This window comes from Anabrus simplex, chromosome 3 (assembly GCF_040414725.1).
Source record: "Anabrus simplex isolate iqAnaSimp1 chromosome 3, ASM4041472v1, whole genome shotgun sequence".
Classification (NCBI taxonomy): domain Eukaryota; kingdom Metazoa; phylum Arthropoda; class Insecta; order Orthoptera; family Tettigoniidae; genus Anabrus; species Anabrus simplex.
The window spans coordinates 456,961,392-456,980,639 of NC_090267.1; the positions used below are offsets into that span (position 1 = coordinate 456,961,392).

Consider the following 19,248-nt stretch of genomic DNA (forward strand, 5'->3'; position numbering starts at 1 on the left):
TATTATTATTATTATTATTATTATTATTATTATTATTATTATTATTATTGAAAATGAAAACCTACAACCTGTTTTCCAGTCATTGACCGGGTCAGGGATGTAATGAATGAAGCAGATATAGGCTGTTAGTACGATGGGGTCGCCACTCCCAAAGTGATTTATTAATGAATTATAGATGCTATGAAATGAGAATGGAGAGTGTTGCTGGAATGAAAGATGACAGGGAAAACCGGAGTACCCGGAGAAAAACCTGTCCCGCCTCCGCTTTGTCCAGCACAAATCTCACATGGAGTGACCGGGATTTGAAACACGGTATCCAGCGGTGAGAGGCCGACGCGCTGCCGTCTGAGCCACGGAGGCTCTTATTATTATTATTATTATTATTATTATTATTATTATTATTATTATTATTATTATTATTATTATTATTATTATTATTATTATTATTATTATTCAGAAAATATATAATTTCATAATTGGTAAAATTTCAATCGTCCTCCTCTGTGGTGTAGTGGTTAGTGTGATTAGCTGCCACCCCCGAAGGCCCGGGTTCGATTCCCGGCTCTGCCACGAAATTTGAAAAGCGGTACGAGGGCTGGAACGGGGCCCACTCAGCCTCGGGAGGTCAACTGAGTATAGGGGGTTCGATTCCCTCCTCAGTCATTCTCGGAGTGGTTTTCCGTGGTTTCCCAATTCTTCTCCAGGCAAATGTCGGGGTCATACCTAACTTAAGGCCACGGCCGCTTCCTTCCCTCTTCCTTGTCTATCCCTTCCAATCTTCCCATCCTCCACAAGGCCTCTGTTCAGCATAGCAGGTGAGTTAGCCTGGGCGAGGTACTGGTCACTCTCCCCAGTTGTATCCCCAACCCAATATCTCACGTTCCAGGACACTGCCCTTGAGGCGGTAGAGGTGGGATCCCTCGCTGAGTCCGAGGGGAAAACCAACCTTGCATGGTAAAGAGATTAAGAAGATGAACATTCCAGTCGGTTGTTGAAGTGATTACTGTGTTAAGGGGCAGTACAGCTAGATAACGAGTCCGTGTCATATGTGAAGCACTTTGACCATGTGATTATAGCTAGAATTATCTAACGTAGGGGCTGCTATATTTTCGCGTTATCTCTCCAGCTCAATGCGTTGCACTCCGAGGAACGGTTTTCTTCTTCTTCTTCTTCTTCTCCTTAATCTGTTTAGCCTCCAGGGTTGGTTTTCCCTCGGACTCAACGAGGGATCTCATCTCTACCGCCTTAAGGGCAGTGTCCTGGAGCGTGAAACTTTGGGTCGTGGGATACAACTGGGGAGAATGACCAGTACCTCGCCCTGCTACGCTGAACAGGGGCCTTGTGGAGGATGGGAAGATTGGAAGGGATAGACAAGGAAGAGGGAAGGAAGCGGCCGTGGCCTTAAGTTAGGTACCATCCCGACATTTGCCTGGAGGAGAATTGGGAAACTACGGGAAACCACTTCGAGGATAGCTGAGGTGAGAATCGAACCCCCTCTACTCAGTTGACGTCCCGAGGCTGAGTGAACCCCGTTCCAGCCGTCGTTCCACTTTTCAAATTTCGTGGCAGAGCCGGGAATCGAACCCGGGCCTCAGGGTGTGGCAGTTAACCACACTAACCACTTCACTACAGAGATGGAAAACCAGTGCGTTTTGAAGCATTGCGCCTGTCCTTCGACGTTCCAAATCGATCTATCTCTCTATATATATTTTTACCCAGCATTTGTACTTTCTTCATCCAAACACATTTCCAGTCTATACGGTTTATATTACTTGTAGGGTTCCATACTATTTCCCTATGAAATGATGTTAAACTTCATTGATTTGGAGTTGTGCAATGGCTCTCATTTATTTTGGTAAATGAACTGAATTTTATTAATGTATGGTGAATTTTGTGTTTTTTTCTCCATGGGTGCTTTCTGTAACTTCGTGTCGATCGTAATTTCTATGCAACGTTGTCTACCGCTCTGTTCTACTCTGTAATGTCCTCTCGAAATTGTCTGTCGTCTTTAAGTTGCGTTAATTTTGAAGTTAAAGCGTTTATGAGTGACTTCTTCGATCTCCATAACCAGGCAGGGATGAGACTTTGTAGGCGAGATGGTGGTATACAATTCCTTCTTCTTCTTCTCCTTCTGTTTACCCTCCACGGTTGGATTTTCCCTCGGACTCAGCGAGGGATCCCATCTCTACCACCTCAAAAGCAGTGTCCTCGAGCTTCAGACTCTGTGTCGGCGATACAACTGGGGAGAATGACCAGTTGATCGCTTTTTTTGGAAATTAACTCGACTCGTAACACTTCTGAGGCCAAAGGGTTTCATCATACTGATTTATTTTCTAAAGTGCAAGAAGATACCTTTAATGACGAACCTCCCGGTGATGTGCTCTCCACTATTTCGATATGAATTATCCATGTTCATATAGTTGTCAGGTTTAGTCGCGGTGTTTTGTTCCAGTGATGATCGAACTCAGTGTCTTCTATTTGAAATGACATTCTGAACATCCTGTAACGAGTGTTTTCACATATTGTAAGTTAAAAAATTGAAGGTTTTGTAGACGTAATATCCATCAGAGCCTGCATGGCTCAGGTGGCAAAGCACGAGCCTCTCGCCAGTGGGTTCCGTGGTTCCAATCCCGCTCAATCCCTGTGAGATTTGTGCTGGACAAAGCGGAGGCTTCTGTGCTTCTGTTTTCGCTGTCATCTTTCATTCCAGACTTCTTCAGCCGGCGCAATTCCTATCATCGCCGCCAAGTGGGGGCTTCATTCATTCCATTCCTGACGCGGTCGAATGACTGGAAACAGGCTGTGGATTTTATTATAATCTCTGTCGGATGGCAACAGTTCTGACATCCGTGACAATCCATGTTTACGTTTGTGAGTCCGATAGCTGAGTGATATTTTGGCTGGTTTCGCACCAAGACGCTCGTGGTTCGAATACCTTGCAAATCAATTGGAATTTTTGAGTTGGAATGTTACATCCTATGGTTCGATTTCCACACTAGAGGTCCTATGGCTATAATCGCGATATCAGCTCTCACTCACGCAAGACTACAAGTTTTATTTTACTCTTTTTTTTGGATGAACTTCAAGAACACTCGTACAACACACTTTTACCGTTGAAGTTCTGGGCGTCCGCCTCTATCGTGTAGTGGTTAGTGTGATTAGCTGCCACCCCCGAAGGCCCGGGTTCGATTCCCGACTCTGCTACGAAATTTGAAAAGTGGTACGAGGGCTGGAACGGGGTCCACTCAGCCTCGGGAGGTCAAATGAGTGGAGGTGGGTTCGATTCCCACCTCAGCCATCCTGGAAGAGGTTTTCCGCGGTTTCCCGCTTCTCCTCCAGGAAAATGCCGGGGTGTTACCTAACTTAAGGCCACGGCCGCTTCCTTCCCTCTTCCTTGCCTATCCCTTCAGATCTTCCCATCCCCCAAAATGCCCCTGTTCAGCATAGCAGGTGAGGCCGCCTGGCCGTGGTACTGGTCATTCTCCCCAGTTGTATCGCCGACACAGAGTCTGAAGCTCGAGGACACTGTCCTTGAGGCGGTAGAGGTGGGATCCCTCGCTGAGTCCGAGGGAAAAACCAATCCTGGTGGGTAAACATATTAAGAAGAAGAAGACGAAGAAGAAGACGAAATTGTATACCACCATCTCTCCTAGCCTGCCGGGAAACAATGGAAAGTCATCTTCAAGGTTGCCGACGGGAGCGTTTGAAGCTATCACCTCCCGAATGTACGCCAGTAGGTACATGACTTATACCGCGTAGCGAACTCGTTCGGTTCAGCCATTGACGTTGAGGAACAATAAATGCCTTTAAAAGACAAAAGAACACTTGACCTTAAATGAGTAAACGGTATCTTGCATTTGATTACTATATCTTATGTTTTTTTCTAATTATACAACTGCATACGGGACGTTAAAACTTACGCCTATAATAATTCTTCATACATTTTCAGGTGATTACTTGTGAATAATTTAGTGCTGAATTCATTGCAAAAATCGAGCAGAATTTGTTTAAAATAAGCTCCTTTGTTTTTTCAGTTAGCTTTACGTCGCACCGACACAGATAGGTCTTGTGGCGACGATCGGACAGGAAAGAGCTAGGAGTGGCAAGGAATCAGCCGTGGCCATAATTAAGGTACAGCCCCAGCATTTCCCTGGTGTGAAAATGGGAAACCACGGAAAACCATCTTCAGGGCTGCCGACAGTAGGGTTCGAACCTCAAGCTCACAGCAGCGCGTTCATTAACTGCACGGCCAACTCTCTTGGTAAAATAAGCTCTTTACTTTTAGGAATCAAAATATCAAAGTTTTCCAATTTCATTTTTTTGTATCTTAACTTTTTCACGTCAAATCCGCACAAGAATTTCATAGATATCTTTAATACCTCTGACGTCACTGCGCAAACACATTTATAAGTTTATCGACTATTTTCTCATGTGTTTCCTTTTTCGTCTGCCTCTATCGTGTAGTGGTTAGTGTGATTAGCTTCCGCCCCCGGAGGCTCAGGTTCGATTGCCGGCTCTGCCACGAAATTTGGAGAGGTAGCACGAGGGCTGGAACGGGATCCATTCAGCCTCGATAGGCCAAATGAGTAGTGAGGGGTTCGATTCCCACCTCAGCCATCCTCGAAGTGGGTTTCCGTGGATTCCCACTTCTCCTCCAGGCAAATGCCTGGATGTTACCTGACTTAACGCCACGGCCGTTTCCTTCTCTCTTTCTTGCCTATCCCTTCTGATCTTCCCATCCCCACACAAGGTCCCTGTTCAGCATAGCAGGTGAGGCCACCTGGGCAAGGCATTGGTCCTCCTTCCCAGTTGTATTCCCGACCCAACGTCTCACGCTCCAGGACACTGCCCTTGAGGCGGTAGAGGTGGGATCCCTTGCTGAGTCCGAGAGAAAATCCAGCCCTGGAGGGTAAACGGATTAAGAAAGAAAGAAAGAAAGAAAGAGAAAGAAAGAAAGAAAGAAAGAAAGTTTCCTTTTTAAAACACATGCCTTTTAGAGTATTTAAAACTGAGCGAGTTGGCCGTGCGGTTAGGAGCGCGCAGCTGTGAGGTCCCATCCGGGAGATAGTGGGTTCGAACCACCAAATGCTGAGGCTGTGCCTTATGTAAGGCCACGGCTGTTTCCTTCCCATTCCTAGGCCTTTCCTGTCCCATCGTCGCCATAAGACCGATCTGTGTCGGTGTGACGTAAAGCAACTACCAAAGAGTAATACTGGAATTCTTCTTTTCTTAAGTATGCATTTCTTAGAGAAGAGGAATTCACGTAAAATTGTAGATTCAAATATTTTATTGAAAAATTTCGGACTAAATGGTGTCATTTTGAGTTTCATTTTGTATATTTCCGTTACCCTAATACAACTTGTAGCTTCAACATTAATAATAAAAGTAGAAGAACATTGATTGAGAAATATAGGTAATTAAATTTACCATCAAGAATGAGAAAAAATGGGTCATCATTCTGAATATTTATGTGTTAGGTTAGGTTATATTAATATAATGGCACGTAAGGAAGGGTACCGGGTTTGCTATACGAAACTCCCTGGACCAAGCCCTTCTGAGAGTACACTGGTAGAGGAGGTCAGACCCTGAATTCCACCCACGAGAATCTCACCGATGTTGAAAACTCCTGTACTACACCCCCGCGTCCTGCTGACGAGTTGTCCTTGGCCGGTCAATGCGCCTGCACTTGGGCGTGGTGTCCCGTAATGGGTGACATAGCGGGGGATCAAATCACGGAAGAGTGAGGCTCAAAGTAGATCAGTGACACAGTGGAGACGAAGTATGTTTTCAAGTTCAACTTAACGAGTGCTATGTAATAAATGTCCTCGTGCTTCAATATGTAATGCCGAAAGCCTGCAGTCTAATGTCTTGGAACTTGAAAATAGGTGCAATGGGTATGGTAAGAAAATTAGCCTTTCCAAGAATTAATTGACGTCAGTAGGTAAGAAATCCAAGAGAACTGAATGTCAGACTGGGGATACAAAGCTGGAACAGGCAGATAATTTCAAGTATTTAGGATGTGTGTTCTCCCAGGATGATACTATATTAAGTGAGATTGAATCAAAGTGCAATAAAGCTAATGCAGTGAGCTCTCAGCTGCGATCAACAGTATTCTGTAAGAAGAAAATCAGCTCCCGGACGAAACAATCTTTAGGTTGATCTGTTTACAGACCAACTATGCTTTACGGGAGTGAAAGCTGGGTGGACTGTGAATATCTTATTCATAAGTTAGAAGTAATAGACGAACGTAGCGAGAATGATTGCTGGTACAAACAGGTGGGAGCAATGGCCGGACGGTATTCGGAATGAGGAGATAAAGACGAAGTTGGGAATAAACTCGATGGATGAAGCTGTACGCCTAAACCGGCTGCGGCGGTGTGGTTATGTGAGGAGAATGGAGGAGGATAGGTTACCTGGGAGAATAATGGACTCCGTTATGGAGGGTAAGAGAAGTAGAGGTAGACCAAGACTACGACTCAGTTTCTAACGATTTAAGGATAAGAGGTATAGAACTAAATGAAGCCACGGCACTAGTTGAAAATAAAGGATTGTGGCGACGTTTAATAAATTCACAGAGGCTTGCAGACTGAACGCTGAACGGCATTACAGTCAATAATGATAATGGTTTTGAGTCCTACTAACTACTTTTGACGTTTTTTCGGAGATGCCGAGGTGCCGGAATGTTGTCCAGCAGAACTATTAGTGAATCAGTCCGTCTTAGTATATACAGTTCGGCTTCTTTGTTGAATGGTCAGTGCGGTTGCCTTTGATTCTGAGGGCCTTGAGTTCGATTCACGATCGGGTCGGTGATTTTAGCCGCGTTTGGTTACTTCTTCTACCTCTGGAGCTACGTGTTTGTGATCGCATTCATTTACATCAGACTGCCCTCTGATTAGAGGATGGTTGCCCAGGTGTACTTCCTCTTAAAGCAATAATCACCACCACTTTACCTCCCACTACCGACCACCACTGAAAAATTATTATTATTATTATTATTATTATTATTATTATTATTATTATTATTATTATTATTATTATTATTATTCAATCCGTTTACCCTCCAGGGTTGCTTTTTCCTTCGGACTCAGCGAGGGATCCCAGCTGTACCGCCTCAAGGGCAGTGTCCTGGACGTGAGACGTTTGGTCGGTATACAACTGAGCGAGAGGGCCAGTACCTTGCCCAGGTGGCCTCACCTGCTATGCTGAATACGGGCCGTCCAATAAATTGGAAGAATGGAAGCGATTGGCAAGGAAGTGGGCGTGGTTTTAAATTAGGTACCGTCCCGGCATTTGCGCAGTGAAGAAGTTGGAAACCACGGAAAACCACTTCGAGGATGGCTGAGGTGGAAATCAAACCTCCCTCCACTCAGTTGACCACCCGAGGCTGAGTGGAACCCGTTCCAGTCCTCGTACCACTTTTCAAATTACGCAACAGAACCGGGAATTGAACCCTGGCCTCCGAGGTTTGCAGCCTGCTGTAAAAGAAATAGACATAAGAACATCATAGCCTCGTAACTAAACAGTTGAATGGAGCGGACAACTGTCAGTATTTAAAACATTTGAACTACGATAGCTCGTAAACTACGTGTACTAGAAACCTAATAAAACACCATTAGCATTCCAGTTTAGTCTAGTTTTATTTTGTTAATGTGAATGATATTGTTGCCTTCTAAAAAATAAACATTCTAATAATTTTTAACATAGCCTATGTTCGTATATAGGCTACAATTATGAGCCCTTTATTTCAGAAATATTTGGGGTGTAAATTTTAGATTATTAACCCTATATAGAGCCTCCGTGGCTCAGACGGCAGCGCGTCGGCCTCTCACCGCTGGATACCGTGGTTCAAATCCCGGTCACTCCATGTGAGATTTGTGCTGGACAAAGCGGAGGCGGGACAGGTTTTCCTCCAGGTACTCCGGTTTTCCTTGTCACCTTTCATTCCAGCAACACTCTCCATTCTCATTTCATAGCATCTATCAGTCATTAATAAATCACTTTGGGAGTGGCGACCCCATCGTACTAATAGCCTATATCTGCTTCATTCATTCCATCCCTGACCCGGTCAATGACTGGAAACCAGGTTGTAGGTTTTCATTTTCAACCCTATATAGATTACGGTATTATTTCTCCTTTCTAATAATATGGAGGCGAGCGCATCATTCTATTTGTTCTTTTCTCAGCCTCCTGCTCAGCAGTATTGATTTAATATTTGTATACTTGTGTTACAGAGTGCCTATGAACATGGGGACTCCGCAGTACCTACTCATATGTATAGTTGGAGCGATGTTGCTGGCAGCGCTTCATGCACGTGAGTATCTTGTGATGTACACGCATGCACATAAATGGTGTCTCGACATAAACAATCAACACTGTTCCACCCAAGTACTGAAAAGGAGGGGAGGGAGTTAAGGGGTAATGTTGAAAGCCACTCCAGTACCGGAAAGTAGGGGAAGGGAATGAACAGGTAGTGTTCAAGGCACAGTGTGTGTATTACTATCCGCAACTGTTCCCATTTCAGTCACAACAATCTTGTAGCGGGCTGTCTACCTGCAGCAATGCGTTAAGCGAGAACCATTTCTGTGCATGCTGTACTTTCCTCAGTTGCTAGAAGTACTTCTGAGGATAGTGTTACCAAGTTCCTGTATACAAGCATGTATTTATGTGTCTCAGAAAATAATTACATCTGTTAAGCTACCTCGCGACAGTGAATTAAATTTCCAGTGAAGAAATTAGCGTCTCTAAAGTATTTGGTCTAGTTTTTATTTGTTCCTAAAAACCTTGCACGAGTTAGTAGTGGGATGGGGATTAGACTATTAAGGCAATAGCACTTCTCGTTTACATAATAGTATCCGGATGTTTGGGAGGTGCAAGTGTCTGTTGAAAGCTGCGAGTGTCTCAATTCAAAGTGTCTGCGAAGGTTGGTCTGTGTGGAGTGTTTATAAATCATGGCTGATCGTGGGGCCCGAGGAAGGCGAGGGGGGAAAACAATTGTCGAGTGAAGCCACCCGAGCACTTACTGCTTCAAGCAGGCTGGTCAACGCGGTAAGTTGCCAGAATGATAGGGATTGCTCAGAATACGATTTATTTTCTGTGGAAACATTTCCAGGAGACTGGAGGTGTTTCCAGTGGACCTGGCATGGCCTTTCAAAGGAAAACGACACCAAGGCAGGGTTGTTTCATGCATTTACAAGCTCTCCGAAATCACCAAATTACAACACGAGCATTGCAGATGGACCCTCAGCAGGCTTCTGGAGTATGAGTTAGTATAGTTCTTGCAATTTCCTCGTTAACGACCGGCACGCTTTTGAAGCCTACCTGGCTGGCTGTGTTTACATTCCTTGTCTGCGGAGTGCCAGGATATCCTCAACTCAAAGAACAGCATTGTCAACTCTCCGTTTTAACTACGAAACCTCTGAGAGCGAGCAGCGAGACTGGACTGAACTGTGTACAACACTGGAGACCTGACAAGCAAGTCGGCTCCAGGACCGGCATGCTTTTGAAGTACTCCATGTGGACTGTTACTAACAAAGCAAGCATGCTATTGGTCAAGAACCATCTGCTGTTGGTCACAACAGAGGCGACTGTAGACAGTCATAAATCTGGCTACTGTCTGCGGGCGGGGAGTACCGCTTAGGGGTAGTCGTAAAGCCCGATGTTACTAATGCTGAAATGGCGATATAAACAGCCCATTTTCTCGGGATCTGTCGGTTGTTGAGATCTGAGTTTTTACAAGAAATTTACTCATTTATCTTCGATACACTGATCCTCAATCAATTACGAAATATTTATTAGAGAAAAGGCAGCGAATTTTTATGGGAGCTCCAATTATTTAAAAAAGGTCGGATATTTTAATTTTTAATAATCCACTGAAGGAAATTTGCTTGCAGAGGATCCACAGCATTAGAGCGCTATTTTGTACGTATGGTAAACATTTATTGGAGATATAACCAGCGGTATTTTAGGTATGGGGTCATTTATGCACAAAAAGTATATTCGAGTAAATCGAGTTTAAAGTAGAAATTGCCACCTAAACTCACTTTATGCAGTATAAATATTCTAAAAGCCTCCTGGTTGGTATTCCTCATTTTACTTTCTATATTTTTGACCCAATACTGCTCTTTTTCTCTTCGACTGAGGTGTTTTTGGTAATTTCTGCTGATGCGATCTCCGGTTTGAAAATTCTGACTTTGTCCAATTCCTTCACACTCTAAATGCTAGTGGTATTCCGGTATTCCAAGGTCCTGCAAGACCTGAAGTTTTGAAGTTTAACCACTGTTAAATGCCAGTGCGGCATCAAACACACCAAGTGTAATGTTAATATAGACTACCAGATACATTTTTGGGAACTCGCGACCACACAATGTTGTCGAAAGAATCGTTGTAATTTGACGCCTTTTCCTTTCAAACATTTTTGAACTATACTGGATGAGCAAGATAACTAAACACAGGTTTTATGGCTAACATAACGGCTTTTCATATTTTATTCTTGCACGTGAACGCTGCTAATGTATGTTCTTCCTCTGCCTTGAGATATGTAAACTAATTGAAGCCATGAATTCCAAAACAGCACAAGTCCACATTTTGACGCTATATGAGTTATGGGTATCGTTGGAATCGTCTCGTCATAAGCTTTCACTTGGCAATCAAAACAGCACAAAATATCCGTTTTGTGCACATCTAATTTGAGTAATGGTAATCAAAATATCACAAGTGCATGAACAAATGCTGTTCTGACCCTAAACGCATATACTTGTACTGAGTTGAAGAGTTGAAGAAGAGGAAGCAGGGCACTGTGTACACTCCTCAACAATGGATAGACCTCATGGAGAAGAGTGCTAGCAATATACGCATTGTTCACGTTGATCAATCCATGATTATGGATTACAAAACCTTCTTTGCAAAAGTAAAAGTTCCTGTGCCTCTGTCTAAACATGAAGGACAGTGAAAAGTCACATCATACAAGATTATCCAGTATCGCAGCAATGATGTGACTGTTAGCACATCAGCTAGTGGACTACTGAGACAGAATTGTCACTGTAATGAAAAGCGTGTTTGTAATTTGGCAGCTTTAACGAAGGTCTACAACAGTGAACTAAAGTTGAAACCAGCGAAAGCAAGAGACATTTCGAAGTATATACTATCCATTGACGCACAGCATCGGCCAAACTTTGAGCGTCTACTACATTACGGAACCTCTGGCAATTATAATGTTGTCTCAGAAAGTGACGCTTGGGATTCAGACTGAACATTTCTTAGGGTCATGCATTTACTGATATCTCTGTGAATATGCTTTCACCAAAATTAAACTCTTGCCATGTATTTGTATTCAGTTAAACAAAAGTTAATAAAAGTAATATTAAAAAGAAATCCAATGATTTCCAAAACAGCACAAAAATACTCTTTTTATATATTTCTTAATTCTGAAACCGTTCCTAGTTTTTATGTAATATTTTGCAAGACACGTGCGCATTGTAATATCTGTGCATAGAAAAAATCAAAGGAATAGCTTTAGTAGGTTTAAAGATATATATAAAAAATGTTTATCTCAAAACTTTGATGAGTGGATTTGTGCTTTTACGGAATTCACGGCTTCAATTCTTAAAAAATAAATGTGTACAGGTTCAGAATTATCCGTAAAAATAATATATTTAAAAATAAATTTAAAATAGTACATAGGGGAATATTTTAATAAAAGACAGGAAATTAAGCAGAATGATGCATGTATTCATGCAATGTGAAAAAGTAAAAATGTCCGAATTTGCCAGTTTGAAAATTTATGACTCACCTTAACGTTTGAGTCGCCGGCCGTTAACGAGGAAATTGAGAGAAATAACCGAAAAACATACTTTGAGAGGCCAGTTTAAGATACCGACAACTCCCTCAAGTACCTGTACTGGACAGACGACACCGCGCCAGGAAGTTGCAGTTAGCTACTAGAGATCATCTGCACTGGCAACAAAGACTCTGGCGTCCTGTGCTGTTCTCGGATGAGTCCCGTTTCACTTTAACTCGTTGATATGTTTGTTTGAGAGTCTGGAGAAGACGTGGGGAGCAATTTAATCCGACAGCTGTACAATCTGTCTTTACTTATGGAGGTGGATTTGTTACGGTGCGGGTAGGTATGTCTGGACACATACACACAAAAATCTTCTGATCATCGGCAATGGATCTTTAATTGCTCGACTGTTTCACTGTTTGAGCCTGGGGTGTGAATTTGTGGTACACAACACCAGTGATTAAAAAAAACCCAGTAATAATACTTTTAGGTTCGATCTGACCTGCCACGCTTTCTTTGGTTCCGGCAAATAGCCACAAACTGTCTTTCATTATTCGGTAGAACTACCTCTCCGTATAATTCTTCGCCATTTTGAAGCGCAAGCAAATATTGATATTCTACTCGTATTATTTAGATATTTGGACAACTGGAACGCTTACTCAACGTACTTGCAATCTAATAGTTGCTGAGTGATAACTAATTTCAGGAATGCGCGGAAAATGTTTGGTTACTTCTCTCCAGTACCACTTACCGGAAACTGCCGGGACTTCGCATTTATGCGGTATTTCCAAAGTTAAGATTTTCTGGACAGAACTAGAATATGTTTGTAGGAACAGCTTCAGATGTCGATTCATTATATGCAACAGGATTTTAATATGCATATCAAGGTGGGACGGACATCTTTGGGGGTCCAAAAATGTAATTTTTCAATTTATTTTTTGTTATGTACTATGACATATCCTTTTTGAATCAGTTTTGGAATTTCGTCACATCTATAAAAATGTCCAGGTTATCACCTAAAGAGTGCAGGGCTGTCACTCACCTTAGCCTTTTAAATTCTAGAAACTTTCCAACCCTTGAGTGAATATGTGGCTCGTTTTCTATAAAACATGTTTTTCAAATCTCTTTCCCTGATAACTCCGAGAGTTTTCAAGATACTCAGTTAAAATTGTTTACTCTTCTGCATTACGTAGGGACAAATCTCCCGTAACAGAACTAAAGCTCTGTCTTTTACAGTTTAACAAAAATTTGTGGAAATTTGAATAAAATTTTTGTGTTTGAAAAGAACTCAATAAAAATATTAATACTTATAATAATAATAATTCACTTTATCTCTTAGAGCCCGTACATACATGATAAGTAGATTTTAAAAAGAATCATCGAAAAATATTGATATCCATAAATGTTATAAGGAAAATGGAAAATATGTATATATTACGCAGCCGCCATTGATTCTCTATAATGGCATCCACTAGGCCTACTGGACATTTATATGTATGGTCATGTTGGAGAAGTATTGTATATTTTCCTAATAAAATTTCACTTTAGTCAACCTTTCTGCAGCTGAAAATCAAAATGCGTTATTAAACTTGCTTTTTAGTCCTTAAGGGTGTTGGTCCCCTCTTAATGCTATAGATAGATAATTGGAGCCGCATTTGCGGAGAGGAATTTATACAGATTGTCTTTAGAAGTTCATATTTTTTGAAACTTTATTGCATATCGAATGTATAATATCTATGGCTGTCTTCTCCCATCGTTTTCAATTTTTCTTTCGATATACCATCTATAACAAAGGATTTATAGCATTTCAAATATTTGTAGCATCATCAATTTCTCTGCGTAGAATGCAATGCTGGTAAAAGACACATAATTTCAAATATTTCCGAATTGGTAAAGATTAGTATTGTCGCGGTATAAAGCTCTGTAAACAAAACATAATACTGTGAAATCAATGTATTTAAGTGTAAGTCCTTGACCTAATGTGATACTAAAGATGGCTGATTTTTGTACTGTCGTCCAGATCCACCCGCACCCACGAAGGGAAGAGTTGTGTGCTACTTTGAGAGTTGGGCATTTAGTCGTGTCGGCCTGGGTCGTTACACTATTGACAACATTCCAGGGAAACTCTGCACTCATGTCATCTACTCCTTCCTGGGCCTCAACAATGAGACTTGGAGTCTCGAAATTCTAGATCCAATGGTAAGTGATTTGGCTCTTCATGGTCTCGTCTGTTCATGCGTATATTATAAGAGACAAGACACAGATTTATGGGTAAAAATAGAATTTTTCAATTTATTTATTTATTTATTTATTTATTTATTTATTTATTTATTTATTTATTTATTTATTTATTTAATTATTTGTAGAGTAAAACTAGTGAAAATATTAACTGTCTCCTCAGTTTCATAATCTACACTGACTGACAGAGCAAATGCAACACCAAGGAGGAGTGGTTCGAAAGGGATGAAAGTTGGGGAAAAAACAGAGACGGCACGGACGAATAATTGATGTTTATTTCAAACCGATATGCAGGTTACACAATGCGCACGGCATCGACTCAGTAGGATGTAGGACCACCGCGAGCGGCGATGCAGGCAGAAACACGTCGAGGTACAGAGTCAATAAGAGTGCGGATGGTGTCCTGAGGGATGGTTCTCCATTCTCTGTCAACCATTTGCCACAGTTGGTCGTCCGTACGAGGCTGGGGCAGAGTTTGCAAACAGCGTCCAATGAGATCCCACACGTGTTCGATTGGTGAGAGATCCGGAGAGTACGCTGGCCACGGAGGCGTCTGTACACCTCGTAGAGCCTGTTGGGAGATGCAGTGTGTGGGCGGGCATTATCCTGCTGAAACAGAGCATTGGGCAGCCCCTGAAGGTACGGGAGTGCCACCGGCCGCAGCACATGCTGCACGTAGCGGTGGGCATTTAACGTGCCTTGAATACGCACTAGAGGTGACGTGGAATCATACGCAATAGCGCCCCAAACCATGATGCCGCGTTGTCTAGCGGTAGGGCGCTCCACAGTTACTGCCGGATTTGACCTTTCTCCACGCCGACGCCACACTCGTTTGCGGTGACTATCACTGACAGAACAGAAGCGTGACTCATCGGAGAACACGACGTTCCGCCATTCCCTCATCCAAGTCGCTCTAGCCCGGCACCATGCCAGGCGTGCACGTCTATGCTGTGGAGTCAATGGTAGTCTTCTGAGCGGGCGCCGGGAGTGCAGGCCTCCTTCAACCAATCGACGGGAAATTGTTCTGGTCGATATTGGAACAGCCAGGGTGTCTTGCACATGCTGAAGAATGACGGTTGACGTGGCGTGCGGGGCTGCCACCGCTTGGCGGCGGATGCGCCGATCCTCGCGTGCTGACGTCACTCGGGCTGCGCCTGGACCCCTCGCACGTGCCACATGTCCCTGCGCCAACCATCTTCGCCACAGGCGCTGCACCGTGGACACATCCTATGGGTATCGGCTGCGATTTGACGAAGCGACCAACCTACCCTTCTCAGCCCGATCACCATACCCCTCGTAAAGTCGTCTGTCTGCTGGAAATGCCTCCGTTGACGGCGGCCTGGCATTCTTAGCTATACACGTGTCCTGTGGCACACGACAACACGTTCTACAATGACTGTCGGCTGAGAAATCACGGTACGAATTGGGCCATTCGCCAACGCCGTGTCCAATTTATCGTTCGCTACGTGCGCAGCACAGCGGCGCATTTCACATCATGAGCATACCTCAGTGACGTCAGTCTACCCTGCAATTGGCATAAAGTTCTGACCACTCCTTCTTGGTGTTGCATTTGCTCTGTCAGTCAGTGTATATAAATAAAGTTGTATGGGGCCGCTGTCTGTAATTTCGTTTGTTTTGCTAATTTTTCAGATATTTATCCGTTTTGGGTCAACTAAAGGCAGAATCGGTGGTTTTTTACTTTTCGTGTCTGTTTATCTGTCTGTTTGTCTGTTTGTCTCAATTTTTTCTTATACTATTGATTTTCTGTAAACTCCGTGGACCGTGCGTGAAACGTCTCTTCATTATAAACAACTTCCATTGTGTTCATAATTTACTTTACTCTTCACATGACGGAGAAATTTACTATTTTGTGCGGGTATCATGCTCTGCATTGAGTGACCGACAGACCGACAACGAACCTACAGGTTACCATGACAACGTCTCTGACTGCTTGCCAGCAGGGAAGTAACGTATTGCCATTTTCCTCATCATGCTTTTTAAATTCGTGGTTGTTCCTTGGGTAGAAGGCAAGAGAGGCGTCAATCGGCCTATCTGCGGGATATTGGCGGAATATCGTTGGAGGTTATAACCGCCCTCGAATAGATTAAGTAATAACACCATTAGTCATCTTCTTATCTATGTAACTAAGAATCACTGCGCCTAAATTTCTCCTCTGTTACCGCTTTCTTATATCCATAACTCACACCGGCATAATTTATTGAGGGGCATTTGATTTTCCAATACATTCACTTGGCATTTACATATTTGTCGTTATACAGCTGTCCTCAGTTATAATCCATTTTCTATTAATTTCAACTTTCTTAACTGTATTATTTTTTCCTTAATTACTCCGTATGTACGCGAGTGCTAGAATCTACTGGATATATTTCCACCAAACTTCATATTTAGAATCCACCTGTCCTTCGATAGGTCTTAGGGCAAATATTGTTTCTAAATCCCTGAACTCACTGGGGGTTTATACGAAACCGAAACCGTGATTTTGCACTCCCACAAAATATACACAACCAAACTTAATGGAAATCTACCTGCCTTAATGGAAATGAATTTCTAAACCGTTTTTCTCATGTGCATAATTTCGATACGAGGATTAATAAGTGAGATATCATTAACGGACCGTTTTTCGGTACAAGTCCCATCGGAGAGCGGGTGCGTGTAAAGCGTATTTCTCACAACTTGAAAACTACTAAAGATATTCGAACCAAACTTTATATTTAGCATTCACCTGTCCAAAGGTAGGTTTTAAAGGTCTATAACGTTTCATGTTCCCGAAATGGACTGGTTTATAGGGAACCGAAATGGTGATTCTTCCACAATATATACAGTACAAGACCAACCTGACTGGAAATCGACCAAACGTGATGGAATTCCATCTCCAAAACTTTTTTTTCATGTGCATTTTTTCGTCAGGAGGATTAATAAGGGAGATATCGTGAATGGTCAGTTTTGCAGGTTAAGTCCAGCGGATATAGCCCAAAAGGTGTTGCACGTGGAGCAGATTCCTTATCTATCTATATAAATAAAATCATAACGACTGTGTGCCTGTACATTGACTATTTTGGCGAAATTTTCGCACAGCTACCCGTTTAAGGGGTAAGAAAGGCCAACTGCATACTTTTTTGGTTTAGTTTCCTGAAAGTCCTAATTTTTACCCTCCTCGCCCAGAATCCAGATTGTGGCATAATCTGGCAGACAAAAACGAAAATGGAAATTTGACGAAATTATACGTTTTAGCCCGTAACGGACGGAAAACTTCCAAGATCTTTATATTTTTCACTTTTTATCCCCGAAGAATATCGAAATATGGAGGCAATTTTAATGATGGTGCAGACCTTCGGGAAGTCCTATCACATAAAGGATTGCACAATCTCCGTTAAAATTTGGAATGATCTACAACCTTGGTCTTATGACCTTTTTGTCGTATCTGTATCCTTTTTGCGTTTGATTTTTCTCTGCTAATCGATGTTAAATTTGGACTTTTCACATGCATAATTCATACTTTCAATCACTTATAGGAAATGTAGAATCATCAAACTCTTCACGAAAATTGGCCCACCCAGTAGCCATATGTGAGCCAAATGCTATGTATGTAGCTGTCACATAATTATCCGAAAAGTAATGCAATGTGAGATAATCTTACAAGAACTTTACCCTGTTCAACGTTTCTAACTCAATCTGACCCAAGAATAGATGAGGTATCGTAGGACCAGCCATATAGGTCACTAAATCCGGCGTCTTATGGTACAATCCTTTGTCGATATGACGTACGTTTAGCAGCAGTTATCTGTAAATGAAGGTCTGCAATATTGTAAACAAGCATATACTTTCGTATGTCGCTCTATATATATTCATTGATGTCGATTTGTAGCTACCGAGAGAGGGTGTGTCTGCTATTGTAATCAGTACTCCCCATACCGACTTTGACTGGCAGTAGGAATGGGGTCCTTCTCCAACTCCTGTGTAACGGGCAGTAGTAAGGAAGGCCTACCATTGTAATGAATAGTTCACTTCTCGATTTGAGTTGCAGAAGGCAAGGGAGCATGCAGTTTTGTTTAAAACTCCCCTACCCGATTGTCTTTAGCAGTAGGCAATGGTGCTCGCAATTATAAACAAATATCCTCATCTAAAATGTGACTGGCATTAGGCATAGTGGCCTGCTAATTTGATGGAAACTCACCATCTTGGTGTGACTGGCAGTAAGCTGGCTGGCAGTAGGAAAAGTACCTGACATTATAATGATAACTGCACAACTCAATTTGACTGATAGTAGGGTAGTTGCCTGCCATTGTAATAAAAACTCCTCAACTGTAATCTGTCTGGAAGTAGGAAAGGGTCTGGCATTGTAACGAAAACTCCCCAAATCGATTGTGACCGCGCAGTAAGCAATGGGGTCTGCAATGATAATGTAAACTTCCCAACTCGATTGTGAATGGCAGTAGGCAAGTGAGCGTGCCGTTATATCACAAATACGTAACAAAGACTTTACATTGGAAACAGCGTATGGGGACCTCCCCATATTGTTTCTCGGATAAAGCTAAGAGATATCCAATTTTAAAACAATCTTATTTACTGCATGTACAGTATTTACTTCGATATTCGAATACAATGTAGAATACCGTAGCGAAGCACGGGTACATCTGCTAGTATTATATATTTATAAATGTCCATGTATGTAATTTGCTAGGTTCCATTTCGTCATAATATGAGTGGCCAAAAGTCATGGGAAGACACTGAATGCGATGTTAATAACGAGTTACCCCTCCGCAAGCCCTCAAAACGGCAGCGATACGGTGAGGCATCGATTCTACAAGGGGTTGAAATCGTTCTGGACGGATCTCGACCCACCATCTTGCACTGCTAACCACAATTGGTCTTTTGTACTTGGTGCGGGGTTCATGGACCGTACACCTGCATCGACAGCATCCCATGTATTGGATTAAGATCGGGGGATCTGGAGGGCCAATCTAAGGTCGTAACTTTATTGGAGTGCTCCTCTAACCACATGTGTGCCAGCACAGAGCGGTGACATGGCGCATTGTTCTGTTGAAAAATGGCATCTCCATCAGTATACTCTAGGGCCAGAAAGGGATGCTGATGGTCTGAACGAATGCCACATAACGTGGACCAGTCAGCGCTCCCTGCAGCCGGACAATGGGGCCTAATTGCGACCATGAGAACACCGCTCAGACCAGAACTGAGCCACCTCCCGCCTG

At 42.7% G+C, this 19,248-nt stretch overlaps 1 protein-coding gene across 1 annotated transcript in view; it reads left to right on the plus strand.

Moving 5' to 3' along the window:
• LOC136866857 (endochitinase) overlaps positions 1-19,248 on the plus strand; it is a 105,372-nt gene that overhangs the window by 55,376 nt on the left and 30,748 nt on the right. The window contains exons 2-3 of the mRNA XM_068227087.1: positions 8,232-8,311; positions 13,800-13,978. Of these exons, the coding sequence (XP_068083188.1) occupies positions 8,239-8,311; positions 13,800-13,978 (252 nt within the window). The 5' untranslated portion in view covers positions 8,232-8,238. The remainder of the gene's footprint in view (positions 1-8,231; positions 8,312-13,799; positions 13,979-19,248) is intronic.